This window comes from Perna viridis, chromosome 8, assembly GCF_037379345.1.
Source record: "Perna viridis isolate PV_CMFRI_1.1 ecotype Kerala chromosome 8, ASM3737934v1, whole genome shotgun sequence".
Taxonomy (NCBI): Eukaryota; Metazoa; Mollusca; class Bivalvia; order Mytilida; family Mytilidae; genus Perna; species Perna viridis.
In genome coordinates, this window is record NC_142452.1 from 27,070,928 (window position 1) to 27,089,981 (window position 19,054).

Genomic DNA, 19,054 nt, shown 5'->3' on the forward strand with positions numbered 1-19,054 from the left:
ATAATGTTTATTTTGTAATTAATATCAAGGTTATCTCCAGTGTCCGACGTAAATTGGGTAGTCACGATTTCGTACAGTCACGTATTTATCCCTATTTAGAATCTTTACTTCAATATACGCATCAAAGGCTATAGGTCACCAATAAATTTTGTCTCCCGTTCCGTAAAGTAGTGGTTTTTTCAACAAGTACTGACATAATTAAAAACAGATTTATATAAAATTCAGTGATCTTCGAGAGTGTTCCGCTGACCGTTGCCACTTCAATTACATAGTAGCACTGCATGAAGAGACTATATCTCCAACATAAGCAGTTAAAAGTCATTGATTTTTTTTGTGCTTAACTACAGACAGACAGATAGACAGACCCCTGCTGCACGGTGTTTTATATTTTCTTAATTAGTACAATAGGTAAAACATGATAAGCACATTTATATAATTCATCGTTGATAAACTTATTACTTTTAGCAAAACTAATACATATAAAATTTACGAAGTTTTTAGATATATAAACGAGAAAAATTAACAAATGACACTTTTTCATTTAAACTTATGATTATGAATTGTACTAAATTGATGTAGGAAAGTTTGAAATGAATTCAACGATATATAGGTTTTAAATATCCAGCCTTCAGATAAATTTTGTTTTATTTCATCATACATTTTGGTAATCTCCTACTGTTTTGTCCTTCTCTCGGCGGTAGCTTAAAACCCTGCCGCTTTCGGAATTTTCAGTATTCGTCGGTTACAATGATGGGAAATGGAAGTCATGGAGCTCAGAAATGACACATTTTAATTCTGGATCAAAATTAGTTTTTACTTCTAAATACTTATTTAGTGTTGTGATGTATGAAATTAATCTATCACAATTTCTAGCGTAGTTTTTTTCACAAATCTCCCTCTTCCGGAAAAAAAATAAGAGGGGGATGAAGTCTTCTTTTATTTAGTTTCCGTGCATCAAGCCTATGCTTATAGTATTTTTGCTCAAATGCACAATTAAATGGTCAAATCTTAAAATTAGGTTCAAAAACTATTTTCTTTAAAATGTCACATGGATATTCCTACCACAAGACATCAAATAGTTCGCGGCCAGGCCACGCTTATACAACCTCACAATCCATATGTATTGTCACGCCTCTCCAAATCCACGACACAAGATGCGGTTTCCTTTGTTATTCCATATATTCAAGAGGCGGATAGCAAAATTTTCAAAGACATTAATTTAATACAAACGTAACACAGGTTGCAGCTGACTTTAAAAAAATGAACATATTTAAAAATATTATCAAAAGCTGAACTGCTAACAACAAACAGCACGATTGGAGTGTTTGGTCCAAATAACAGATTAGACCTGTCCTAACCAATACTTTAACTATATGAAGATATTTACACATGACCTTTAATAATTTATGTGTACATCCATGCACCCAATGAACGGTGTAATTCATCGCGGACAGCACCAGCTTTGATATAAATACGGGTCAGTATTGGCGTATTTAAAAAAAAAAGTGTTCACTGAATACGAAAGCAATATACCAGAAATTTGTAAATTACATTATATACAGACAATTCAGACAGGATTTTATACACACAAAATGCCCAAAAATTGAACAAACATTTTACATACATAATTGCAATATCAAATACATGCAGGGACATGTTTGGTATGTGTAATTGTACATAAACATGTATTGGAGATATTTGATTCGGTAAAAAAAAATGTTGTCTTGACAGAGGTGCTTTTAGATTCAACATTCTTAATCATTTCATTAGGTCAATAAACACAGATTATTTTTTGTTATTGTTGTTGTTGTTGTTCAGGAGAGAGTATGATATTAAAATAGTGTTTCTAACTTTGCCGGATCATATTAGAAATGAACTGCGTTGCTACATTTATTACTAACAAAGTTAAGGTTATTCCTTGAAACACGTGTTCTTAATCATTTCATTGTTGTTGTTCAGGAGAGAGTATGATAATAGTGTTGCCGGATCATATTAGGAAATGAACTGCGTTGGTACATTTATCACTAACAAAATTATCTGTAGAGAGTATGCTGCTGGTTTCTGTATATACACTAATGCTTATACATGTACATGTACCAGCACTTTAAAAGTCTCTCAAACAACGCAAAAGTAAATTACTATGTAGAACTTTGAGGGTGTTATTACGAATGCTAAAAACAGGCATTGAAAACAAACGGTGTAATTAAGTAAAACAAGTGGCCAGGTGTTTAATCATACATGTACAGGTAAAGTTGAACTTCGTAATTTTGAAGCGATAGTTTGCTTGAATTTTGAAAGTTTTGTCAAAATATCCTTTTTCCTGTAAAAAGAATGAATAAATGCACGCTTTCAGTTTCAATCTTTTTTTTGTATAACGCTAGATCTCACTGTGAAATAAATTGCAAAAGAGTGAAAAATACTGTTTTATTTACTGAATACTCTTCAAGACGATTTATTTCAGTAGGCAGAATAAGGCCCTAACCCTTTTGTAATGTGAATATGATTTACTTGTTGAATTACTAAATTTAATTATAAGGACTGACAATTATATTTGTTCAGTCTATTTGACATAATATCACACTTGAAAGTAACCTGCTACACATGTTGTTTAGTGTGCATCATGTGATGGAGATTATTTCTTCATAGAGCGAAAAAAAAAAAAACAACATAACAGTAATTCTTGAAATGAGTTTTTGCTGAAACATATTCATAGTAATCACAATTTTGATTATGTTTAGTTAATTCTTTTCAGACTTGATGTCGAGAAAAAACAATAGATTTGTATATCGACATCAATGCAATAAGATAAAAGAAATGTTGTAAATGTGCATTGATGTTTGCATGTTTTGATGTTTTAAAATTTAAGAAAAATCAACACATTACCTTAAAAATAATAAAGCCATCGTCGAAACACAAAACCCAACAGCCAATATCCAACCCACAATAGTAGCTATAATGATATTGTTGTTGTCTGAAATACCTGAATAATGCACAATATTGATAGTTGTTTTATAAATTAATATACTAGTAGCTGAAATACTGTGAAAGTACTTGGATTTGTGAATACAAATTTTTATGGATTAGGGAAGAAACACAAGTAAGTAGATTTTTGAATTCGTGGTTTTGAGGCGTTTAGTATACAAATCTCCTTTTCGTTGGGAACCAAATTTCGTGGTTTGGCCTACCCACGAAAAACACGAAAATTGGCACCCCACGAACAATAGTGCTTTCATAGTATATTGATTTGTATATAAAGCATAGAAAATACTTGTATTATAAAAAATGAAGCCACGTCTAAAATTTAATTCCAAAAAGATATCTAAACTTACATCTTTTACATTTAATGTCAGTTTACTGTTAAACACATAACAAGGTGTTTGTTACGATTTGGAACAAACATGTGTACTTTTGTGTAAACCAATCGTTTTTCACTTGAAATTTAACTCATTTTGGCCCTCATCACAAATTATCATTGCTAAGCCGCTTTTGAAACAATGTTTTGTTTTATATAAAAAAAATAAAATCTTATTACAAATAGTTTATGGTACAAGAAAGTTAAAGGGAAAGCAGTGATTAGAACGGCAATCAAAATAAAAAATATAATAATCAAACGAGACAGCAAGATAAATAAAACAAACAACATGAAAAAAAAATAACACGCTGGAAGAAGCAAAATTTAAAAATGGGCAACCCGGACTACCCTTAAAACTTAGAGTATAAAAACGTTTAATAAATAACATTAATCTCATGTACATTTCCTGATTCGTCGATTGAGTTGGATGAGAGAATTGCCAGTTGTGGATTAGAAGTGACCCTAGTTGTCTCTACAAAGTACTTGGTAGATTCTGAACTTTCCGTTGAAGAAATAACGGGTGACATATAACTTTCATCTGCGACAGTTCTGCTGCATGTAACGTTCAATATAGAACTGGGATCTAAAAGAAGTTAACAAATATACAAATATACAATTTCAAATTGTACTTTGACATTTAAAGACTCAGATATCTTCAATGTAATTACAAATACCATAATCGTATTGATCTAAGTGTAATGCACTTGCATGTAAACAATACTTGATATTTTTTACTATGAATTTGTTCCGATTTTCCTCAAAGATGAAGTTTTATTAAATACGTTTTATATAAATATTAAGTAGCATAGGCGAAACCAAATAGAGGGGGGGGGAGGGGCTTGGTCCCTCTTTTCTGGAAGAGTTGGTCGTTATATAAATCAAAGGTCATCACTGAAGCGGGCCACAAATTAACACATTTGGCATGAAGACGGCTTTACTATATATTGAATATCGTATAAATTTTTTTGAACACTGCTGGTGAACAAAATATCTCCGAGGATATTCACTAACCCAGTAGTCGGACTTGTGTGACCCCAAAATATACCAGATTGGATTTATCATATTTATCGAAATTTGCAGTATTACAAATTTCAAATACCTAACACTCTGATACTTAATTGCACATGTTATAACATCTCCATGATGGATTTCGCTTCCTATTTCAAAAGTTCTTGTTCTGAGTACTTGTATTCAATTGATTTGTGGATTTAGATCTTCCTTTATATTTGATTCTAATGCTGTTGATCAGAGGTTATTCCTTGAAACACATGTACAGCATATCGAAATCTGCAATGCATATAGTTAATAGTGTTTTTTTGTACTTACATACCAGTCGTAGTGAATACAACATAAATAGAATACGCTAGCGATCTCTTAAATACCAAGTTGAAAAGTTAAAACTTAGATTCAATGACTATTTTCCTACATTATACGGTGGAAAAAAAATAAAAATCCGACTAAAATAATGGTAATCAGTACATGTTTATTTCATTGCAAACATAGAGATGTTACAATAATAATGACTGATTACTTTATTGATGATCCAGTTTTTCGGCTGTTCTTCCTACCTTGTTTATAATTGTTGAGATGAATTTGTGATGTGCAATGGCTTACATGTACCAGAAGCAAAATACCCATGGTACCAAGACATCAACGAAACACCAAATTACAATACACTTACAACAAATTGCACAACACAAAATGACTAATGAAATACATATAAAATGACAAACAAGAAACCTAAGGAAAACAGGTTCTGAACTAATGAGTACCGGAGGTTTTAACGAGCAATTTCTGCTTTATTTTGCTGCTCGTTGAAGATGAAGTCCGATAAAAGAGCAATAACATCTAAGACAGCTAAAGGTCGCATATTATATTCAAAACTGTCACTCCATATCGGTCTGTCCGGACAAACTTGTATTCAAAACCCTATATGAAATATTAAAAGTTAATTCAATTCATTTTAAACTTTAATTGTGTTGTTTAGGTCTACATAACTTCAATTCTTTTGCAAGTAAAAGAAAGATATGCAAACATATTCATCACTATTATAAGTTTCCGAATACTTAAGATGATTTATAAGATTTTTTTACATTACTGCGTTGTGTTTCGGGGTTTTTGTTTGTTTTGTTTGCATGCCTTTAGTGTCAACACGTCGTTCTGTTGGTTATTTATATAGATGTTAACATAGTTTTGTCTTTTTGGCATTGAATTACATGATCACTTGGCAATATCGGTTACGTATTTAAAGCATGTTTCTTTTTTCGTCTATGATATTTTCTCGCGAATTCACTGAAGTTTAACAATGATATAAATTACAATAACAATACCAATCGCATTTATAAAGGTGACATTTTAAAGTGTTGATTCATCGAGGGACTAAGCAGTCAACCCTTTTAAAGAATGTATAACAAAATTATTGTTCGCGATCAATAATTACGTTTTGCCATATAATAAGTAACAAAAGTCATTACAACTAACAATGCAACAATACTGATCAACTAATTTTTTATTAAATTTCCAGCTGCAGCAGTATAACACATACGACATGTTTATGATACAATATTTATTTATTTGTTACACTCTTTATCGCGTTTAAAGTTAAAAGTATTTAAGTTAGCTTAACCTATATCCACTTATAAAAAGAATATGAAATAAAAGTTCTAGTAGAAATCAATTGAAATTGAAGCATTTTTACAATCGTGTTTATATTGATTAGTCTTGTGACTACTGTAACAGAAATGAATTACGATTTCCTTTTTCTAGATTTGTTGACTACGGCATAAACATCATTTCTACATTTTTCACGTTTGGGTTTTTCTACAACTGCATATTCACATGCTTCTACTCCTGGCGCTATGACGTGAGTCATGGAAGATAATTCATTATGTTTTAGTGTTTCGTTAAGGAAAGCATCATGTCCGGAATCTTTTTCGTCCCCGTTGTTGTCATTGCTATCGGACTCTATTGGTAGCGACAAGTTTCTGTCCGCAACAATTGCTGTATAGTCTCTCTCCATGTTGATATAATGTTTTTCATTTTTAATTTTGTCTGACTCTAATTGTTGGGTTGGCATGTTATTAACATATATTTCGCTATCATTTCTTTCGATTTGATATGCAATTTCGCTCCCGCTAACACTAGGCGAGTTCAGTCCATTGTTGACAATTGTGTGTACATCGCTATCATTACTGGATACGTAGAATGTGTTGTACTGCAGTCCATATTCATCGTTTTCATCAGCATGCTCATTATCTTTTTTCGTCGTTCGTTTTGTTTGCCTATAAACATTTTAAGACATAGTTTGGTTCTGATCAAATTAGATTATAACTGTATATTATATTATGAAAAACAAAGAGTTGATAAATGAAGATAAAAATGGTAAAAAAGATACATATATATCCAATATTAATGTGCCAGAAAATCATTGAAAGACAAATAACTTCAATCATTCTTGTTTTGAATTGCTTCTTGCAGACTCAATTTTTAATATGTTATCACAAAACCCCACTAAATGTTCACACACTTTCCAAATGTTTTAATTTTATTCAAGCATGTTTGATACAGAAATGTTGTACGTTTCTTTAATATCTGAATATTGCATTTTTACATTTTGCAAGCCCACTTGATTGATCTATTATAAATATGAAGTCATATTTTTAACATTTTAGAATTTATTCACTTATGTATTATTATTTGTTTTTGTTTTTAAGTTTCGTCAAGTTTAATATTAATATTATAATTAATTGGAAGACATGAATAACCAAAATATGATCACGAGTGCCGAAGAACGTTTGAATTAACGAGTGTGCCAAACTTGTTCCGCGCTGGAGTTACAATGAATTTCCTACAACCATGACACTCTTTTGTTACTTATCTGTTGACCAATACAAAGGATTGACAGAGCTATTGGGACATTAAAACTGACCAGTTGCTACTGTTGCTAAGAGTTGATGAATAGGTAGCCACGCACCCATGAAAATTAACCTGGTCATGTGTATGGCGGCCAGTACTCGATATGTTTCACATCATATGAAATTTTCTCAGCTTGTGAATATTACTCACAATGTGTTTTAAGGAAATGTCCTTATTTTTTACATAATTGGTATTTTTTGTCGTTTAGTTATTGCATTTAGCAATTGATAGAAACATATTCAATGTATTTTTTGTACTTGCTAACACAGGAAAAACACTAATGTGGAAAACTATTGGTTGTGAATATTGTTTATAGTTTTCCAAGTAAAAAAAGCTTTAAACCTACAGGTCCCAAAGTGGATAGCAAATATGAAATATGTAATGGTAAATTAAAGTACAATAGTAACACTTTTATGAAATGAAAGTTACAATGTTATGCTACTATTTATTTGAATTATCACATCTAAAAGCTGAATCCAATGAATACTGGTTATTTTATGTATGCATTGAAATATACTCCTTCAAAGTATCTACCTGAACAATTGTTCGGAATCTTATGAAAGTCTTGTACATGTTTTCATATTATTTAAAATATACAAGAACAGAATGTATATATATATAGTTCTGATGAAATTTAATGCGTTTCAGCCATAAGTATAATTCCAAAATAAATCATTTTTCACATGAAACACTCCAATCAGAGCTGTAAATAATAGCACTTAATCCAGAACAACAATTACAATGAAAACGAAACTAAGAAATATTCTCCATATAATTCCAGTGACATGTTTATCATTGCACGTAACCCAAAGCTGTACTTCCAATGAAAAAAGCAATGAATCCAAATCTGTGATTTAAAAATAACCATTGCACTAGAACCCAAACTACATTTAATGATTACGAAAATCATTTAACATTTGAATGAAAGTCATTGCACTTTAATAATCAACAAAAGTTTTAAGGAAAACAGCATTTAAATCTAAATTTAAAAATGGAATGAACTGCATTTAATCTAAAGACAGTCTGTAAATAACAAATATGCCAAGTCTTAAATTTCATTAAAAATCAATGCACTTATAATCCCAAATTATAATTTCAATCAAACTCAATGCACTAAATCACAAATTATAACAATGATAATTATTATTAACATACTTAATCCCAAACTATGAAAACCCGGACACCTAATCTGGAACATCATAATTCCAAGGGAAATCCTTCACAATTAATAAAGCACTTAATTCACTATTAAGCCTACTCCTACTAGAAACTGAATAAAATAAACTCATAGCACTATTTCAAAAGTTGTAATTCATGTGAACCTCAAACTGTTTGCATTTTGTATTACAATTATTCCAGTTTTATGAAGGCGGGAGTAAATATTAACTGAGGTCTCATTTTTATAAAAATGTACATCTATAAGACTTCTGTGCAATGTAGTTAAGATAATAAAAATACTTTAACATACAATTTTAAATCACGGTTTTCAACCTTGTAAACAAAACACAAAACAAAATATAATTAATTAAATGTGAACTCAGGCCCAGGTACCTGCTTCAGATTTAAATAACCAGGAGCTACCTATAAAAATATTTATAGGTGAGTATTCATCAACACTTTCAATAGCAATCTGTCAGTTTAAATGTCCCAATGACTTTGTCAATCCTTTGTATTGTTAAGCAGATTGGTAACAACAGAGTGTCATGCTTGTAGGAAAGTCACTGTGACTCTTAATGCGTTCTTGGCATGATTGATCATATTTTGGTTATGTGTGATAACCAAATAGATTGTCTTATTTTTTATATAGATTTCCAGATTATTCGTTGTTATTTTCAACATAAATTTGAAATTTTATGAACGGCAGATTGATTTCAAAGTTGTGACGTTTTGGCGGCAGAAAGTGAAGAGAGTGAAATTACCGAATTTAGCTCACAGTGTGAATTAACGAAATTTATTTCACTGGGAACATTCGATAAAACACTACTATTTATATAATAACTATATTGAATACATATTTCTTTCATACCTCAATTTATAGAAGAGACAAATTCCGACAGCAACTGCTATAAATAATCCACCTGTTCCACATCCAATTGCTATATATAATGTCTTAAAAATATCTAAAATGTACGACGATAATTTGTATTATTGATAAATGACATGATTAACAGGTATATTTGTGCTTACATTACATGATATTTCAAAAATAATCAAGTTCAACCTTCAAGAAATGGTGAAACGCAACAAATGCACCATCGTATAACCTGAATAAAAATGTAAATATTTACAGAAGTCACCAACGGTCTTTAATAGGTATACGCACATCTTGAAAAAGTGCAGCTTTATCGTGTTCAGAAATGTAGATTTTGAAAATTTATAAAGGTTATTTTAGCAAGTCTGCATTACTTTTCTCGTATTGCATATCTCTATCTCTTGTAGGGACACTAAACTTTACCTATTTTTTAAAACTGATTATTGACAACTAAATTTACATAACACTTAACACTCATTTCAAAGGTTAAAAAAAACAAGCATTCAAAAACTTTTTATATACAGTTCCTGTATTGGATAAACTTTAAACTTGGCCTATAACCCATCGCCTTATTCCCCATTCCCCAATGCCCAATTACCCTATGCCCCGTTGTCCCATGTCTGCACAATTCCGTATAGCCCCATTCCCCTTTTGCCCCATCCCCCAATCCTTCGCTTCATGTCCCGTTGTCCAATGCCCATTCCCTATTGCCAAAATAAAAAAGTAATATAACGGTTTATCATACATATGTAATGTATTATGAAATGCGCACAGTTCCGTGCATGCAATATCGATTATAGAATCTTGCAGCCGAGTTCGGGAATTACCGAAATCACGCGATGCCTGCATTGTGTATTATTGCCAATCCGAGCTGCATGAGAAATAATTAGGCAAACAATTCTTGAAAATGTAGATATATGTGTGAATTGCGAATGAATATAATTTTATAAATGATAGTAACTAACGTATTTAAAGATATTCTTGTTATATTTCAGATTTAAAAGATGGAAGACACTTACTTCTATGTGTATATATTCAGTCCATATTCTACATAAACTATCATATTTGTTGCAAATTATAGGACACAAACACATTTTATTACAATAATCGTCTGATATTATTGTTTAAAATGGGAAATAAATGTCTTAATAAGCATCATATGTGTGGCTGCGACACATTTACTTCATTAATTCAAAAAAGACAAAATTCTGCAAATTATACAGGTGTGAACAGTCTTTATAATAGTCCAGAATTATTATTAAAAATATCAAAAATGGAAATATTAATATCGTCAAAAAGTGACATATTTTTGCAAAGTGAATGTGTTCGAACAGTTTTAACATACTGTGGGATAATTTTCATTGGTGGGTGACAATTTCCGTTATTTAGGAGAAAATCATCAGGTCATGGATTAAATTCGTGGATTTGACAACTCTGTCATACAAGTGACTGGAATATTTTCTTTTCGTTGGAAACCAAATTTCGTGGTTCACCAAACCCATGCAATCCACGAAAATTGGTACCCCATGATTAATAATACTTGCAGGCTACCTATGAGTCTAATACTTTTGTATAAATTGTTAAAATTGTAAATTTAAGCATTATGTGGATGGCTGCGGTACATACATTTGAGACCATATTCTCAAAAATGAAATATTTTAGCAAATTGAATGAGTGCCAACGCTTGAAATTGCCTTAATGGTCTGATATTATTTTTCAAATGGAAAAAAAAATGTCTAAATAAGCATCATATGTGTGACTAAGACACATTTATCCGAAAGAAATAATATCGTTCGGCTAGATCCTTCAATCTCCGTTTGTGCTATATAGATGACGTATTACCTTTAAACAATCCTAATTTCGGGAATTTCATACATTGCATCTGCCCAAAAGAACTTGAGATAAAGGATACTACTGACACTGTTAAGTCAGCCTCATATCTTGCCCTACACTTAGAAATCGATAATAAAGAAAAACTATCGGTCAAACTTTACGACGGACTTTCCTTTCATCTGTGCCACAATTCCTTAAGCTCCTGGGTATGGAGTGTTCATATCACAAATCATACGTTATGCCAGATCTTGCCGAAACTACGCAGACTTTTTGTATAGCGCAAGAATTCTAACAAATAGGCTTCTGGAACAGGGTTATGTTGCTATAAGATTAAAATCATAATGAACTCGCGGATCGTTATGGTGTATCCATCTGCGCTATGAAAACTGATTTATTCAACGTGTCATAGATTTCCTTTCCTTGTTTGTCTAAACCGGACTTGACATTTTATGGCGGGTGTTTCTAGAAAAGCAGAAGACGTTTACCCTACCGGTGCACCTGGTCCATGCCCCCAGCTTTTGGTGGAGTGGAGTCCGAGTTGCTCATTTGCTTTTGTTACTTTGTATGTATGATTTTAGTAACTTCATGTTCTTTGTTGTGTATGTCTGTTTTCAATGTCTGGTCTTTGTCCCTGGATTACATTCTTTTGATTACCGCTATGACCTTGGTTCCCTTGATTACTCTTTCAGTCAAATATTTCAAAAATGATATAATTCAACAAATTGTATGGGTACGAACACTGGTAATTTCAATTATGGTCCAGAACTATTGTTAAAATAAAAAAAATGGCAATATCAATATCCTGTGACACTCATATTTCAGTCCAATATTTTTAAAATGATACATATGTTTGCAAAGTGAATTTGTGTGACCACTTTTATACCTATCAGTCTAAAACTAGTAGCTCCGATGAATCAGTGTAGTGAATAGAACGGAAGGAAGGAACGACCAAAGACAGTTCTTACATCGTTGGGAATTTTTCAGACCCTCTATAAGTTTACGTTATCTTCCCTGTATCAATTTGATCCGATGGAGCAGTATGAGGTTGTATGATGTTCATGTATGTCTCAGCGAGTGACCTGATATGTAAGATCTAGTATATAAATGATGTAAGAGGCAGCTTTGAGGTGTAATGCAGTGGTGTCATTAGTTGCGAGTATAGGAGAGAACTTATAATCTTTTATGTTTTTTCATAGTTCAACAAGTGTTATTGATCATTGATATTTGGAACATATCTATAAATCGGTTTTGGAGTAAATCAAGTTGGGATCCTTTTTTATATAAAGACAAAAACATATGTGAAGGAATGAAGCAGATTGTTTGTGCAATGAAGAATGATGCAAATGTGAACTTTCTTAATTATCTTTACAGGGGGTCAATGAGACAATCATGATTTTTATTAGATATATTTTTTTTATTTATTTTGTGATATAATTGCATATTATGCTCACATATGTGTAGTCTATGCGGATTTTCGTATAAAGTATATCCTTTTTATTTCCCTGTTTCCATAGTTCTCAAAACAGTTGTCTAGTTTTAAAACAATAGTCCGATAGACAGGTTCTTAGAATTTACTTTTTGTTGTATTTATGGAATTGATTATCTTCAATAATGAATTGAGTTATTCATGCTTGAATTTATTTTCATAAATGACCAAAGTCCTGATTTGTGTATTCGTGCTGCTTAAGTTTATTCACATTTATTACGGATATTCACTGTATGAATACTGTATGTTTATTATAGTTTAATACATTACTCTGAATAGTGTATAATGATAATGTCTATTATTTGCATTTTAACTAACGATGTATATGCATAATATGATTTAGCTGTTATACTTTTTTGTAATTTGTGTTTATTGTTATGACAGGATTGTTTTGCTTTTTCTTAATTAGTGAACAACTGAAATATCCGTGTGTTTATATTGAACCTCTTATGTTACGGGTATACTCCATTCTTATCACTCACCACGTACTTTTATCACTATTTCCGAAAAAATAAATTACCTTCCGCCTTTCACAAAAAAACAACAAAAAGTTGCCATTTGGCAAGGATAATAATTAAACATGTAGCTTGCATAAAAGTGTGTAATGAATGAAGGTTCTTGTCCATTCATGTATTTGTTACTCTTTTTACGAAATTTTGTCAATTAAGAACATGCAGTAAAGATCTACAAAACTAAAGAACACTAAAGCTAAGACAAGGACAGAGTCAATGAAATATAAAACACAAGTTAAAACAAAGTAAAAGTTAAATGCCCATTAATGCCGCTCTCAAAATCGATATGCAAAATATTACGGACTATTCGATGCATACCAAGTAAATAGCCACGAATAGATGCTATTCGAATAGAAGTCCAATATTTCCTTGTCATGTCGTTCTTTTCGTCTACAATATCACCAATAGTCAGATAATTTTTGAACAATAGTTTTAAAATGGCTGCGCAATGGAAGCTGTATATATGAATGCTTCGACACACCGTTTGTTGGCATTTTTCCCTAGACAAAAATATCAGAATTGCTTATTTTGATTGATATGCTACATGACGTATAATGTTTGTGAAAGAAAATCATAGAAATGAGAATGTTAACTTTTAATAGTAATGGCGGGTAATATTTATGTCTATGAAATATAAGGCACTATTTTCGTTGAGCATAGTAATAGAGTTGTCCTTATACGGTAAGATGGATTATTAAGTTGTTTATTTTCTAGCTACTCTTCAGGAAGTTTATATCCGGGACAATGACATTTAGAAATTTATACAACAAGAAAAAACGGAACAGTTACCCAAAATGCAATGATTTAGAATCTAATTTTGCATGAGACGAGAAAGGTGCCGAAACAGCAAATGGCACTAACTAATACTCAGACGATTAAAATAGCGATACATTGAGTGATAGACATAGGTTCAAAAGAAAAATGAAATACAATTATTGTTATCATTATCCCAACACCAAAAATGACCAAAATGTTACACCTTGTACACTTATGAATATGCATAGTTACCTTTATCATTGTGTCTCACTAATATTACATGTTGACTGTTGTTAATGACACCAGTAAACAGTAAAGTCACAGTCATCATATCATCGGTAGATAAAGAAGGGTCCGAAACATGCGTTATATTCTTGAACATAGAAGTATATTGCTCTGTAGTTTCTGTTTCATTGGGTTCACTGCGATTACACGTCAGATTGAAAACATTACCAGGATCTAATCGTAGACATCAAATTGTACAGTTATATTGTATTATGTTATAGTCATTTTGTTATGTTTATTGTGTTATTTGTGATTTTTTTTTTTTTTTTTTTTTTTTTTTTTTGGGGGGGGGGGGTTATTTATAGTTTTGACTATGCTTTCATCTATGTTCTGGAATTTGATTTTAGATCTTTTGAAGCCTTTTTTATTTACTACCATGTTACTAAATGTTTAACCAATGTATCTTTTAGGCATTTAAGATTTATTGATGGATTTATCTTCCATACTTTCATAAATATAATGCTTACCTAATGATAACTTAAAACAGTATCTAGTATCTCCCGATTTCTTTTCTTTGAGTAACGTTATTCGAACATCATCATCATTATTTATGAGCATGAAACCTCCAATTTGGCATCTCCGTTCTTGAGTGTTTTGTAGTTGACTGAACTTTATCATGCTTCCACAACTGTAATCGACTTGTAATGGTGAATAAGTGGCATCCAATTGTTGATAGTTTATCTGGTTGATATTTCGTCCAAATGGAGCTGATGCTACACATCTACAGGTGTTTACATTATGGTATGTATTTGCGTAATGTCCATCCAAAACTATAGTGTCATATGAAATCATGTCGTTTGAACAAAATCTTGCAACTGTATAAATTTCAAATAATATGCTTACGACTCATACAATATATATAAATATATATATAAATCTTCCATTTTTTAAAATTACTAAGGATAGCCTTTTAAAAAAAAAGATAATAATGTAATTGATATCATCCAGTCCAGGATAAAATTCTCAACTTAAAAGAAGACTAATTGATAATACCGTATGTTTTATGGTGAGTTTTAGTTACGTTGATCTAATTTTGTCAATTTCTGATATTTCCTTGTCATCTTCTACGCTTACAACATGATACTTAGTTAAAAATGAATGACTACGCGTTTTGTCAATAGTGGTTGACACGTTTATTATTAATGGGTTATAGTTAGTTGCATCCGAGCATCTGATGTCACCTCCGTTTTTTTTTTTGTTTGTTTTTGTTTTTGTTTTTGTTTTGTTTGTTTTGTTTGTTTTTTTTTGCTAGTGCATTAGTGCTTTGTGTGACCTTATCCATTATATCCAGTTTTATGTGCAATCTTTTTTTTTGTTTTCGGTTCGCTGTAGATCGTCTCTATTTCATGTGGTTAGATTATGTGTTTGGATGTTGACGTATTTGAATCTTCCCACTTCTGACGCTTCGGTATTTGTTGCCGATATTCAGATCTCATTTAAAAATATTTCTTATTTTAACATGCTGTACAAAATAACCAATTTAAGGACAGTCTACAAATAATTAGACGCAAATAGGCATAAAATATTTTTAGGATGGTAATGAAAACATAATTAGGTATAACTTTTAAATTATTGTTAAAGAGTAATTAAGGGAACCAAGGTTATAGCGATAATCAAAAGAATGTAATCCAGGGACAAACACCAGACATGGAAAACAGACATACACAACAAAGAACATAGAGTAAATAAAATCATACATACAAAGTAACACAAGTAAATGAGCAACTCGGACTCCACTAAAAACTGGGAGCATGAACCAGGTGCACCGGAAGGGTAAGCATCCTCTGCTTTTCTATAAACACACACAGAGTTGCTCATAAAAAGTCTAGTCCGGGGCAGGCAAACGAGGAAAGGCAAACTATGACCCGTTGAATAAATCAGTTTTCATGGTGCTGATGGATACATCATAACGATCCACGAGTTAATGATGACGACCGTAAAACTTTTGTAGTGATGACTTCAATCTTGTAGCATTATAACCCTGTTCCAGAAGCCTATTTGTTAGAGTTATAGCGCGATACAAAATTCTGCGCAGTTTCGGCAAGCTCTGGCATAACGTATGAGTTGTGATATGAACACTCAATAGGCAGGAGCGGAAGGGATGTTGCCACAGATGAAAGGAAATTTGACAATTCTGAATGAAAAGTCATCACATTTGTCGTAATATTTGGTCAATAGTTTACCTTTACCTTCGATTTCTAAGTGTAGGTCAAGATATGAGGCTGACTTCACAGTATCTGTGGTATCCTTTATCTCAAGTTCTTTTGGGTAGATGCGATGTATGAAATCCCCGAAATTAGGACTGTTTAAAGATAATACGTCATCTATATAGCGGAAACTGAGGCTGAAGGATCTAGCCAAACGATATTCGTTCTTTCTGATCAAATCAGCTATAAAGTCAGCCTCATAAGAGTGAAGAAATAGGTCAGCAAGTAAATTTGCAGATCCAGCTATGAAACGTTTTTGTATGGATTGCTGTGAAGTTTAGGAATCCAGTACATAGACGGTAAATCACAATCTTCGTCCTTGGTAGAGAGACCAAAAGCGGATAGCACAAATGTTTGGTTTTCCACATTCTCTTCTTTGGAGAGAGTGGTAGCAGTATAGGTCTTATCACTGCTATCATTTTCTACGTCTACCTCTGATAGTAAACATTGGTTATAAAACGTTTTGCAGACAAAAACAATGTAGAGATTCGTTTTCGATAATGGTTAAATCTCCTGTAAGGACGTGACCAGAAAGACCATATTTGATTGAAGAGCTTTTGCAAGAACAGTCAGGTGGATTAGCCTTGAAGTCCTCAATCTCGAGGTTCTGCAATAGCCTTTTAGAATTGAAAATTTTGGATGCAATGGGTGAAGTATAGGAATATGAAATAATTGGTATGGATTTGTCTTTGAAATATGGGGGAATTTGTTGGTAACGTTTTTGTGATGGAGGATGTTAGCCATTTTAATTGCATCTATACCTTTGTTGACGGAGGTAGTGGAAGAAATGATCGTTTCTCTTCATCATGACTTTTCACACAAACTGGTTTAAAGAGTCTGTGGAAACCAATATCCAAAATGATGGTAACAAGTCTTTATAAAGATGAAGTGGGGTCAGAAACAGGAGTGTCAAGACTTGTTTTGTAAAGGGAGTGTAGTAGAGTGAGAGGTATATAATAATAGAATATGAGTTTCTTGGGTGTGTACCAAATTTGCACGATTAAATCGTGTATTTGAAACTTATCTAAAAGCCTATCCTTTATTTTAATTTTCACAGATATTCTTCCAAATTAACGAATAATGTACCTGGAATGTTTAATCTATTCGCTTCTTCTACACAAACGTTGCATTCACCAATATTTAATCCTAAAAAGAAATGTATTTATGTAAATGTTTTGTCTGAATGAGAGGATAATGTAATGTTTAAAGTATATTGTAAGTTTTAAATTTGGAACGAATGCGTTATGCAAAATAACAATGAAACAAGTGTTAGGTTACAAGATGTTTTCTCATAAAATATAACAAAAATAACTATTCGTCCGATTTCATGCAAATACAAAAATGTCACAACGTTTAATGTTGATATTGTTTATGATAAAAATGAAGGCTGGTTACCTTTTAATATTATAACACTATAATTCTCGAAAGCAACAAATCAATGATCCCTGTGTAACTATCGGTGATCTGATCACATGAGAATTGCTAAATTGTACTTTTATTGGAAAAGGCGATGATTAAAACGGACATGTGAACAGGTAGCTGTATTATTTTCAATAATTGATTGACCGACACAAATGACATTGTGATTATTTGATACACTTGCCAAGGAGGGATTCTCGGCGGGAAGTAATTTTGGCGAACCAAAGTTTTGTCCTCTCTTGTGAAACAAGTTTATATCCCAAAATTAAAGACACAAAACGTCGTAATAATTGCTGATATTCTGTTTCAAACATCGGGCTATCATACAACGATGTTCATTGAGGAATAAAATTAAGTGAGGAGATTGACGAGATTTGCTTCTGTGGGATCCACTCTCTGATCACTACAATTTTGAATTACGTAGTCCTAAAAAAGTTAACATTTCTCGCATTTTGCAATTCTAATCATAACAAAGCAATAAAAATGTTTTTAACATTATTATCCAAGGCAGTCGTCTTGTTGCATAACTTAATTTTACAAATCACTATTTAACTTACGAAATATCAATAACCAAAATAAAGGTATCGCTGTTCTGTTTTCCAAACGTCTTTTCGCAGCCATTTGTCAGTTATATCTGATAAACCGATCAACTTAAATCAGGAAGTTATTCTAAAGTTATTTTTATTAAACCGGTATCATTCAAACGATACACGGTTGGGTTTTAAATATAAACTTCACAAACCATCGAATTGGAACGAACTTGACTTAACATTATTTTCATCAATACAAATCTAGCATTGAGTTTAATTTTTTTATACAAATATAACGTTCGTCTGTTAATGTTAAATACTACAAACAATGAGAGAAAAACGTAACAATTCATGAGAAAAAAAGATAAAAATAGGGTTATTGTCTAGTCTTCGACAAAAAACAATTACTGATGGAGTAGAAGTTTCCAATTTAGTTTTAGTATAATGTATGTTTCTTTCGAGTCTAGGTGATTTAATGATTTTGCATCGAAGTTTTGTTCCGATTAAACAATAGTTTCTTTTTAAGTTTGTTTCTTACTACTAGTAAACGTCAGGTTTGATCGTTTATTGGTAGGACTAAAATGGATGCAAATCAAACTATGTACTAAGAAGCAATAAAAAACGAATGGTGCAATGTAACAACGGGTTTGTCTGACGGTTATAGATCTAACAGTATGAAATATGGCTATAATGTGTGCAATGACATTTTTTAGCTTTGGTTCAAATT

At 31.8% G+C, this 19,054-nt stretch overlaps 1 protein-coding gene across 2 annotated transcripts; it reads right to left on the reverse strand.

Moving 5' to 3' along the window:
* Positions 1 to 5,845: 5,845 nt before the first annotated feature.
* Positions 5,846 to 18,481, reverse strand: LOC148610041 (uncharacterized). Of its 2 annotated transcripts, none has more exons than XM_088541968.1 (6): positions 18,355 to 18,481; positions 17,465 to 17,524; positions 14,639 to 14,941; positions 14,139 to 14,345; positions 9,294 to 9,387; positions 5,846 to 6,633 (listed from the first exon to the last, which is right to left on the reverse strand). In XM_088541968.1, the coding sequence occupies exons 1-6, from the start codon at positions 18,416 to 18,418 to the stop codon at positions 6,099 to 6,101; spliced, it is 1,263 nt and encodes a 420-aa protein (XP_088398094.1). In that variant the 5' UTR covers positions 18,419 to 18,481; the 3' UTR covers positions 5,846 to 6,098. The 2 variants fall into 2 exon arrangements, with proteins under 2 accessions (XP_088398094.1, XP_088398093.1); XM_088541967.1 differs by having other exon boundaries at positions 14,639 to 14,986.
* Positions 18,482 to 19,054: the final 573 nt, after the last annotated feature.

Coding starts and splice junctions, on each gene's coding strand:
- LOC148610041 (XM_088541967.1), bottom strand. CDS start 18,418: ATGGCTGCGAAAAGACGTTTGGAAAACAGAACAGCGATACCTTTATTT. Junction 17,525..18,354: donor ATTTTGGTTATTGATATTTC/GTAAGTTAAATA, acceptor ATTTCTTTTTAG/GATTAAATATTGGTGAATGC. Junction 14,346..14,638: donor CTGTTTTAAGTTATCATTAG/GTAAGCATTATA, acceptor GTCTACGATTAG/ATCCTGGTAATGTTTTCAAT.